This window comes from Chiloscyllium plagiosum, unplaced genomic scaffold (assembly GCF_037043375.1).
Source record: "Chiloscyllium plagiosum isolate Xiang-an unplaced genomic scaffold, Cpla_swu_hap1 HiC_scaffold_25, whole genome shotgun sequence".
NCBI classification, from domain to species: Eukaryota; Metazoa; Chordata; class Chondrichthyes; order Orectolobiformes; family Hemiscylliidae; genus Chiloscyllium; species Chiloscyllium plagiosum.
The window spans coordinates 11,936,525-11,948,211 of record NW_028270163.1 but is presented as its reverse complement, the minus strand read 5'-3'; the positions used below and the strand labels follow the sequence as shown (position 1 = coordinate 11,948,211).

Below are 11,687 nucleotides of genomic sequence, written 5' to 3'. Positions count from 1 at the left end.
AAAGGGTGATCCATGGGCAAATCAAAGGGGATCAATGCAACTCAGACTCAATGAATGGGAAAGCTGAAAATTGGGAGATAGAATTAATTTGGGGGTGATTGTCAGTATGGTGGAGCATTTAGTGAAAGTCTGGGAGAGCCCCAGCAAAACCAGAACATCTGATCAACATAAGAATGACCAAAAAGGAGAATACCTTGCCATTACCACACCAGATATAATCATCCAGGAAGCATAGCAGAGTGACAGAGTTTATCATGCTCCCTGGAGGAAAACACAGTTTCGACTTTGGAAGCTGCTCATAAACGCACAACAAATAAAGAGAGCAGAAGCAGGAGACAGATAGCTTTTATAACACCAGAAGTAAGTTCTGACTGTTTTATTCAGATTAAACTCCCAGGAGTCGAGAAGGGTTTGCATCAACTAGATAATTAAGGGCTGCACTGATGATGGGAGGCACGTGAATCTCCTTACATACATTAGAATGGAGATGGCTAAATTAGCGAATGCGTCATATGAAAAGCAAGTGATTTGTTACAGCAAGTGACTTATTATCATTCAGTTCAACACAGAAACTGGCATTTTGACTGCCCCAGGGAATAGCTAACAGTAAAATTGCTGCACTCGAGCAGTATATCACACTTCCATCAGTTGCTTCTTGTTGTTCACCCTTAATTAAAAATCTGTGTTCTCAAAGTGTCATCCCTGAAAGTAAGAGGGTCCTTAAGGAGATCCCAATGAAATCACCAGATTTACATCTTTGTTGACTAACTAATATTATTTCTGTTGCTGTACACTAGTACTAAATACATTTTCTGCAGAGACAGCTGTGTTTTCATTTGAGTTGCCCACTGAAACGAGGGGCTTCTCAGCCTATGTTAAGGTTTCAAGGAGTTTCTCATAAATATATCCAAGGCTTACATTGAATGGGTCCACCAAGTAGTATCAATATTTGCAAGGAACAGGAAAGAGGGAGTAAAGGGTACCTTGGGTGGGTGGGGAATAGTAATATTCCCCAAACTGTATCTGTATTTGCAGGGGCTCAGTTACAAGGACTATACCTAAATGTGTGTGTGTTAGTTAGAGTGTGCCTGTGTGTGAGCATGTGTGTGTGAGAGAGAGTGAGCGAGATGAGTGCATGTTTATGAGAGAGGTTGTGTGTGAGGGAGAGTGAGTGAGTGTGTGTGTGTTAGTTAGAGTGTGCTTATGTGTGTGTGTGTCAGAGAGAGAGTGAGTGAGACGAGTGCATGTGTGTGAGAGAGATTGTGCGTGTGAGACAGAGTGAGTGTGTGTGTGTGTATGTATGTGTGTGGGTGTGTGCGTATATGTGTATGTGTGTGTGTATGTGTGTGTATATGTGTGTGTGTATATGTGTGTATATGTGTGTGTGTGTGTGGAGTGTTGAGGGGGATGGGGTTTTGGGGTTGTGTTTGGTGGTGGCAGTAGTAGATTGTTGACTGTTCCTTATACATGGCCAGCATTTTCAGGCAATCATTGCCTGCAGGTGCTCAGAAATGTGTTCTTTTTTTGTTGAAGTTTCAGAAAATGCTCAAATGAGACAAAAAAGAGAAGCAGCATTACTTTGGTTATGTGGACTTTACTGCAACAGTAAAAAATAGAATGATTTTGCGAGAAATGACCACACACACACACACACACACATATATATATATATAGTATATACAACAAATAGAAAGGATACACAACAGAGAACAATAGAAGACTGGCTTTATTCGATGAGAGTGGAGGATTTCTTCATGGCAAGCACAAAGTGAATTATAAAAGCTTTTCCCACAAGTGGAGCAACTGAGCTATCCCCCACTGTTCTCCTTTCATTTATATCACAGGTCGTAATATAGAGAAGGGAAAGGAAATTAGTTTCAGGACTATTAGAAATTAAAGTAAAACAATACAAGCAGTTAAGCTCATCGATGATGTCAGAACACTGCTGTTACAACAAAGCAGTAACTGTGAAGACACGAAGGAAGTGATAAATCACAATACAACGTGACATAGGACAGCAAAAGCATTCCTTAATAAAAACGGCAACTTTCTGTGGTTGTTTTTGAGTGCGAGTGAATCTAAAGGGATTTTTAGCCCTGACATTATTCACTTTACAGACACTGCTGTTAATAGATATATATCAATATATCTATTTATATATATGCATATATTTTTTAAAAAATTACTCAGGACCATTGCAAGCAAAAAATAAAGTCAATCTGCCTCGCAAGATGAACATTGCCCTTTTAAAGGTGGGATGAAGGTTTGAGTAAATATGGAGTGAAATCATCCGTAGTCTGGGTCTTCACACTCAGACACCCAGTCCCTCCCACAGTCTGTCACTCAGTAGATGCAGAACGCCCATATCCCCGACAGGACTCCCGCTGTGGATGATGAATGTATGGACTACATCTTTGACATCACGTGAGAACTTGGATCTGTTGGTGCCCTGATCGATATCTCCGCCTTTCCAGCAAGTGTTTCAGTCTTTCTTCAATGGGTGGCCTCTCCTAGACTCCTTCATTCCCAGCCAAAGTTCTGCCCTGTCATTTGATAGAAATGATGGTTGAAAGGCTGGTAGAATTCCCGCAGTTTTTCTATCACTTCTGGGTCAATGTCAGGATGGATCCTGCCTTTCGTTTTGCCAAGGCAGTGAGGTTTGCCATTGCCCTGTGGCTTCTTCAGGCAAGGGAAACCCTTGGTCTCATTGAAGAAGAAATGTTCATCCGTTATCATTCTCTGCAGGCCCAGGAAGTCCTGGACTTTTCCCAGTTCTCCAGCTGGATCACTGATCAGCCTTTCCCCACTGACAAAGTGCATCTGAGACAAGGGGAAATACTGGAGCCAGTTCTCCAAATGCTGAGCATAGATCCCAATCCATATTGGGCTCCACGACGCGTCAATCAGGCCTGTAGTCCTGTTTTTGAAAGTGAGCGTTTCAAATCCGGGGATGCCCGGTGCTTTGGAGATGATCTGGGTGTAGTCTGAAATCGCTCGAGTCACTGGGTCCCGTACAACCACAATCAGCTTGGTGTCCTTGGACATAGCGTGAATACGCCCCGGGGCTTCTGCTGTCACAAAATACCTGGGCGTCTTCTCCATTACAATCTGACCATCAAGTGCTTTGGGCATCAGGTTCCTGCAAGGAATCACAGAGAAGTTAGTCGTTAAGTGCCCAGTGAGAATCCCACATTTGCCCACCAACACCCATCCTTAAAACCAACGATGCTTGCACATCTTCCAATCACAAGGTAGAGATACTCAAACCTTCACAAATTGAATGGAGTCAACAGTAGGTGTGCCGCATTTCAATTGGAATTGAGTTGAATATGGAAGGCAAAATACCTGTGGATGTCGTAAATCTGAACCCAAAACAGATCATGCTTGCAGTGGTCAGGTAACATCTGGAAGATAGTCACTAACACCTCAGATGCACTAACAACTCAGATGGTCTAAACTTTGGGCAGGATTTACACAATTAAAAGTAGGGCCTTGGTTATGAACCTCCAGATGAAGAGATGGATGCAGGTACAGTTACAATGTTTAAAAGACATCTGGATAAGTACATGATTAGGAAAGGTTTGGAGGGATATGGGCCAAGCGCAGGCAGGTGGGACTAGTTTAGTTTGTGATTATGGTCAGCATGGACTGGTTGGACCAAAGGTTCTGTTTCAGTGCTGTATGACTCTATGATTCTAATTCCATTCATCTGAAAGTCTAGCTTCCTCAATCCACACATGCTGTTTGATCTACTAAATGATTGCAAGATTTGAGTTATATAAAGAAAGGTTGGATAGGCTGGGTTTTCTTCACTGAAGCCTAGGAGGTTGAGAGGTGACCTGATAGAAGTTTATTAAATAATGAAGTGTAAGATAGAGTTAATGGTCGTTATCTTTTCCCTAGGATTCTTGATTTCAAGACTTGGAGGCACATTTTTAAGGTGAGGAGAGAGATTTAAAAAAGGGATAAAAGGCAGATTTTTTTACATAGAGGGTTGTTTGTGTGTGGAATGAATCTCCTGAGGAAGTGGTGGATGGGGATACAGTTACAACAATTAAAAGACATTTGGATAGGGACATGAATAGGAAAGGTTTGGAGGGATATGTGCCAGAAGCAGGCAGGTGGGACTAGTTTAGTTTGGGATAATATTTGGTGTGGACTGGTTGGACCAAAGGATCTCTTTCTATACTATATGACTCAATGACTCTATGACTCTGACACTCCCTGTTTATTTTCAAAGGTTACAAAAAGATTATTTATATGACAGAAAATGGACACCTTGAACCTAAGTAACTTGTTTGCCTTTAATGTTGAATGGGGCCTGATAATGATGAGGTTAGAATGGTGTAATGTCAGCCCCTGTCACATGTTCATTTTGTGTGCTTTCAGACTGTCACTGTGTCTCCAGTAACATTAATGAAAGTAGCTGAGTGTCACCTGCTGTGGTGCCAATTTGGAGATTACTAGATCTCAGTTCAGATAACAAATACCACACAGGGTCCAGTTCTTCTAGAGTCTGATATCTGATGTAATTTACAACAGTTACTATTTATAAGGCGGACATACACCCGCAGGATGGGTTCGATGCTGGCTGATGCTCCTGTAAGTTACACACACACGTCCTGACTACATTGACTCCAATAACACAGTGAGAGTGACTTAAGATGAGATGAGTGATGATGATATGTGGCTGTCTTAAAGCTACAGGTCTGTTTAGTCTGTACTCTATCCATGATATAACTGCTCCTCATTTCTAATGGAGTTAATATGGCACCTTGGAAATTTACCTTAGGATAATAATTATGGTGCTTCCTTTAATAGAGGAAGGTAGGCCTCACCACCTCAGTGTCAGAAGGTTGTTGGTTCAAGTCACACGTTAGAGACTTAAACACATAAACCAGGTCGACACAGCTGTGCATTACTAAGGGAGCACGGCACTGACTGAAGTGCAGTCTGTAGGATGTTAAATAGAGGTTCTAACTCTGTAGGATGTTAAATAGAGGATCTGCAAAAGATCTTGAGACAATATTCAAAGAAGAGCAAGGGGAGTTATTTCAAATGAAAATAACAAATGCTGGAGATCACGGCAAGAGAGGAAGCAAGCTAATGTTTTGAGTCGAGATGGCTCTTCCATCTATTCCTCATGCTCAGGTGGCACGGTGGTTAGCACTGCTGCCTCACAACGCCAGAGACCCAGGTTCAATTCCTGCCTCAGGCAACTGTCTGTGTGGAGTTTGCACATTCTCCCTGTGTGTGCGTGGGTTTCCTCCGGGTGCTCTGGTTTCCTCCCACAGTCCAAAAATGTGCAGGTTAGATGAATTGGCCACGCTAAATTGCCCATAGTGTTAGGTGAAGGCGTAAATGTAGGGGAATGGGTCTGGGTGAGTTGCTCTTCGGAGGGTCAGTGTGGACTTGTTGGGCCAAAGGGCCTGTTTCCATGCTGTAAGTAATCTAATCTGTAATTTAATCTAAGTAATCTAATCTGTAATCTGTGGTGGACTCTCCCTCTTTATGGGCATTTAAGCGGGCATTGGATAGGTATATGGAGGATAGTGGGTTAGTATAGGTTAGGTGGGCTTGGATCGGCGCAACATCGAGGGCCAAAGGGCCTGTACTGCGCTGTATTCTTCTATGTTCTATGTTCTATGTTAATCTCAGTCCAACATTCATCATGTGGTCGTGTTTTGGGAGCTTTCTGTGCATAATGTAGCTGCTGTATTTCCTGAGGTAGTGTAGTGACGTACACTTCAAAGACACCATGTTGGCTGTGAAGCTGTTTTTAATGGCATCCTGAGGTTGTGAAAGCCGTGATAGAAAGGAGAATTCTTATTTCAGCAATGCTACCTCACAACTGGCTGCTTCATGCACTGAACAACAAAGATTTATTTGCTGTGCTATTCCAGCACCACTGATCCAGAACAAAGATTTATTTGCCTATGGGGGCATCTTAGATCATTTCTTTACATTAAAAGCACAGTATAGTGTGAAGTATCTAAAGCATGGTAAGCTTAACATTAAACAGAGATGGGTTGCATCAAAATGTTCCTCTGATAGTATTGCAAAATTTGCAACCACTACTGCACATTTCTGTTTACCTGCTATTGAACAGGGGGCAACATGGGGGCAACACTCAAATTCAAACCCAGGGAAATTCTTGTGAGTGAATAATTGCCTTTTGATGTACCCATTTTGCCACAACAACTTCCCCTAATCTCATTAGCATATCCAAATGGACACATCAGCATTAATTGGGAGTTGCCGGTGTTGGACTGGGGTGGACACAGTTAAAAAATCACACACCACCAGGTTATAGTCCAACAGGTTATTTGCAAGTACAAGGTTTTGTAGCGCTGCTCCTTCATCAGGTAGCAATTAAAGTTTGTACTTCCAAATAAACCTGTTGGACTATAACCTGGTTATGTGATTTTCAAATTAATAAAGAGGAAAAAGAAGAACGCAATCATTAGTTCCGCCTTTTAGTAAAGCATTAGGTATTGAATGTTGGCAGAAGCTTTTCCATTTTTAATATAGTGTCCAGTGACGTTATGAAGATGCACCGAAAGGAAGAGTGTAGGGCAGGTCTCAGTGAAGGCAACCAATTAGAAAGGAGCTTAAACAATTACACAGAAACAGTAGAAAACTATTCTGTCCTTCCTGTGGCAAACTCTGGGTGTATCTTACTCCCATTTTGCACCAGCTTCATTACACGAATGTATATGCACGGACTGCATTGTCCGCAAGGAAAAGAAACAGAGTAGACAAAAGTTGATACAAGGCTGTAGCTAGGTGCAGAGCATACCAGGCAAGCATGGAGATAGCCTGAGCCCATCAGTCTCACTCCAGAATTTCTGGATATTCCATGTATTCAGACTAGATGTGTCCCCAGAATCAGCTCTTTGTCTCTCTGACTAGGGAGCCTGACACTCCTTGAGAATCGCCCTCAGGAATTATTCCAAGCCCCGCAGTCAGCTGAGGTGGGAGTAACATTAAGGACTAGCTCTATGCACCCTGATTATATAAGAGCAGTGATTGCCTCTTACTCACCCTCCCATGGTTTCTAAAGCCTCCGACCCCATCTCACCTCCTGCGACACGGCAGACGATAGGCTGGTCGTGGCTTAAATCAAAAGCCTTCCCCTCATGTGGCACCTACAACTTAGGGTGAGCATGAGGACCATTGGGTTTGGGCTGGTAGCACAGTGCCAAGACTGGGCCCAAACGCATTTCTATCCCCTGAACTCCAATTACAGCAGCTCCACCCACACACAACATATGGTTTGATTATGTTAAAGAGGATACAGCCAATATTTTTATTGCCCAGATGCTCAGTTCAGTATGTCTGAGGAATATTAACGGCAACTTACAAGCAATGAACAAAGTTATCAATGTCAAACCAATCTTCTACTTAAATGGAAACAGTTATACAAATATCCAAGTTCTGAAGAAGGTTAGTGTCAATCTTGAGCAGAGACTAAAACATTACAAACACATTTCACCCCTTGGTTTTCTCTTATTTCTGTTCAAAGTGCCGTGGCACTAGAAGTCAATTGATTCCTTGTTTGGTAAAATCCCTTTCAGTTTCTTTTCCCTAGTGACAATACACTGCAGTCCCTTAGCCTCCCCATTATGCAGCAAACTGCTGCCCTTCTTTGAATCATTTCACTGCCTCAAGGATTTACTTTGAGTACAAATTGCAGGCCCTGATCACAGAGCAAGTGAGGGAGTGCTTTTTACAAGGTCACCACCTGGGCTGCTCCAACCACATAGCTCACAGATACAAAATTACCCTCAGTTCAAAGGTCAGGGCCTAATTTCATGGTCAACACCCTCTCATCCTCTAGCTTGTCCGAAACAATCCAGCAAAACCCACTGTGGGTGTCCTGCACTTCTGAGCAAAATGACAGAGTTGCGATGGGAGAGGTGGCTTCAATTTCTTCCCTTTGGAAGGTTGTTTTACAAGCCACAAGAGAATAGCTTTTGCCAGGGAGGAAAGTGGGCAGTCAGCCTGTTTACAGGGATTGAATTGGAGAGGATGGATGGCAGTTAGAGTGAGACAAACAATTCAATGGTAATATGATCCCTGCCTATCAGGAGAAAAGGTGGGCAGTTAAAATGTGTAGGACCTGGTGAGGCGATGGCCTAGTGGCATTACTGCCAGATATTTATGCAGAAATTCAGCTAATGTTATGGGGATCCAGGTTCAAAATCCGTCACAGCAGACAGCGGAATTTCAATCCAATGAAAAAAATATCTGGAGTTAACAAGCTACTGTTGATCAACTGTCAGAAAATTTAACTGATTCACTAATGGCCTTCAGGAAAGGAAATCTGCCATCCTTAGCTGATCTGAGCTACATGTGACTCCAGACCTCATCCGCCTCCTAAAATGGCTGAACAAACCACTCAGTTCAACGGCAGCTGGGACATGCACCAAATGCTGGCCAGCGATGAGTGAATTTAAAAAAGACCCAAATGCATACCGATTGAGGAGGTGGTGGTAATGTCCCTGGAATAGTGATCAAATGCCAGGGTAAAATTATGGGGATGTGGGATTGAATCCTGTCGTGAAGTTACAACTCTGTACTCTGAATAAAATTCTATTTTTGTCTCCAGAACCCTTTTTTTAGCTTGGAGAGAAACGCGAGGTTTTACATCAGTATCTGGTCAACTTCCTCTAGCGTGTCTTTCATCGCTGGTCCCCCATAATCAAGCAAGTCCACTTGTCAGAAATAAAAGCAGAATGTGCTGGAGAAACTCGGGATGTCTTGCAGCATCTGTGGCGAAAGGAATGGAGTTAATGTGTCAAGTCCTCTTCTTCATTCTAAAGTACTGGTAAACCTGCTGAGTTCCTCCAGCACTTTCTGTTTTCAAAAAAGGTCACATCAGATTTAAAGTATTCACTCTGTTTCTCTCTCTCTCACACAGAAGCTACCAAACCTGCTGAGTTCTTTCAGCACTTTCTGGTTTTATTTCAGATTTCCAGCATCTGCGGTTTTGCCTTCGTTGAACGTATTGTCAAGATTCAGGTATTTAGAAGATAATTTAAAAGGTGGAGATAGCACCACAACTGAAGTCTGCTTTCACTTAACAGTGAGACTGTAATCATCTAAATGTGAAGTAGGGTAAGAGTTCCCTGTAGAAAATGGTCTCCCAATGTTCAGCTCTTTGGCCTGATATCCACCTCACAGGGAAAGGGTTAATGCTGTTTACTGACGTCTCAGTGTAAAGGGTTAATGCTGTTTAGAGAGCCCATTATTAAGATAGAGAGGAAAAAAAATCAATTTCCTGTAACAGTCACATTACAGAATATTTCTCAGATGAAAGGGACGTTTGTGGTCGGGGAATTTTCATTTTGATGTTCCTCTTGATGCTCTTTTTGTAATGCAGCCTTTTAGCCTTCACTGAACAGCCTCTTATCTCTCCACAGGCTTGACAGGGGTACTCTCACTGATTGACTCCATTGTAATTATCAATAGACTCCCAATTAGTCATGCACTCAAAAACCATGGAATGAAGTGGCCCTGTTTTTAACAATCTGAAAGAGGTTTAATGACCACACAAGCATTTTCCTTGCCTGTGGGAGAGTACATTCACATGAATTTTTGATCTGGGTGTAATTTTGGTCACTACAAGGATGCACTTAGAATATGAAAGCACTAGCTGGCAATATTTAGTCTCTGAAAGTGTTTTGGGAGCCATTTGCAAGCTTTGTTTATAAAGGCATCCACGGATTTATTTTGTTTGTTGATTTCGGCTTCAAAAAGTTTTTTTTAAAAACGCACCACTTCACCAAATACTGCTGCAGCTCAATTAACATTAACATTTAAAGAGTATCTCTTTCTGATATTCTTAATCTATTTTGCTTATCACAAATACAACTTAGCAAGCAGCTTCGAACAACAGAGCCGTTTCATATAATTAAGGCTAACACAACATAAAAGTGTCAACCATCATTAGATTTACGAAGATATTTTGATGCATCAATCACTGTTCAGCTCTCAAATTTCATCATTTGTTTCGTAACTCAAAGGGCAACTACTTGTGACACAGTAGTAGTGTCCCGACCTCAGTGTCAGGACATCTCGGTTCCAGGTCTAGTGGTTTGGCATAACATGTCTGAATGGGTTGATTAAAAACATCTATAGAATGACCATTATGTCTATAGCTTTGTGGGCATTGGAAGTAAAGGAATGGGTCCCTTATCATACTAACAACTTTCAACCTTTACCATAGAGTCATACAGCACCGAAACAGACACTTTGGTTCAACCAGAACATGCCGAACATTATCCCAAACTAAACGTCCCGCCTGCCTGCTCCTGGCCCATATCCCTCCAAACCTTTCCTATTCATGCACTTATCCAAATGTCTTTTAGCCATCATAATTATACCCACATCCACCTCTTTCTCAGGAGGTTTATTCCACACAGCGAACCACCCTCTGTGTAAAAAAAGTTCCCCTTGTCTTTTTCAAATCTCATTCCCCTCACGTTAAAAATGGGCCCCTTGGTACTGTGAGCAGTGGTAAACACCGTGCCACCATAGCATAGATTCACTCAGAGTGATGTTGGGGCTTTTTCAGGTTTGATTAATAAGGCCAGTCAATGTAAACTCAGCTTATAGAGGATTCATTGATGATCTGATTGAGGTATTTAAAATGGTCGAAGGGGGTTTAATGGATTATGTCCGACAACAAGCCACTGATCTAAAACATTAGACAGAATTTTAATGGACCCCTCATGATGAGAAACATGATGGCACTTTACATGGGAGGCCATGCACCTCCCACGGTTATGACAGGGCTTGAAGGGACTGATGGGCACAACTCATCCACACACTGCATGATGGCTAGGAGACTCATTAACGAGCCATGCGACTGTATTAACCCTCAGCCTGCCAGAGAGGAATAGCAGCTCAGGAATCACAGGGGCATCACATGGCCATCCAGTGCTTCCATAAAGCTGCCAAGTCGGCTTTGCGTGGTTGGGTGGGGAGGGGACCATCCCACACTCTCAGACATCTGGTGCCCCACTGGTATCAGGAAGGCAGGTGCCAGCTGGTGCTGGAAGCCATCTCCCAGCCTTTGCTTTCGGCTCTCTGCCAGCCCTCTCCCCATAACCTTCATCGTGCTTCCATGACCTGTGTCTAGGGATCCAGGGATGATCCCTGACGATCCCATTGGGATTGTAACCAGCAGCAGCCAATTGAGAAAAGGACATATTTCTAATCCGTTAGGGAATCAAGGGGGACTGTGAAAACACAAGAAAGTGGACTTTAGGATTATCAGATCAGCCACTGAATGGTAGTGAGGACTTGATGGACAGAATGGGTCACTTCTACACCTCGGACAACTATCTGTGTGGAGTTTGCACATTCTCCCCGTGGGTGCGTGAGTTTCCTCTAGGTGCTCCGATTTCCTCCCACAATCCAAAGATGTGCAGGTTTGGTGAATTGACTGTGGTATATTGCCATTGTGTTCAAGTAAGTTTCGGTGCATTAGTCAGGGGTAAATGCAGAGTAAAAGAGTAGGGGAATCGGTCTGGGTGGGTTACCCTTCGCAGGATTGGTGTGGACTTGTTGTGCCGAAAGGTCTGTTTCTACTTTGTAGTGATTCTATGGATTCTACATCTCATGCTCATTGTCCACCTTTAGCTGCTACCAGAAATCCTCAAGGATCAGGGTTTTGCCCT

The 11,687-nt window shown here is 42.8% G+C and overlaps 1 protein-coding gene across 1 annotated transcript in view; it reads right to left on the bottom strand.

Annotated features, from left to right (window-relative positions):
- Positions 1 to 340: 340 nt before the first annotated feature.
- The window catches only part of hs3st3l (heparan sulfate (glucosamine) 3-O-sulfotransferase 3-like), a 142,082-nt gene continuing 130,735 nt past the window's right edge, over positions 341 to 11,687 (bottom strand). The window contains exon 2 of the mRNA XM_043714418.2: positions 341 to 3,139. Within this exon, the coding sequence (XP_043570353.1) occupies positions 2,521 to 3,139 (619 nt within the window). The 3' untranslated portion in view covers positions 341 to 2,520. The remainder of the gene's footprint in view (positions 3,140 to 11,687) is intronic.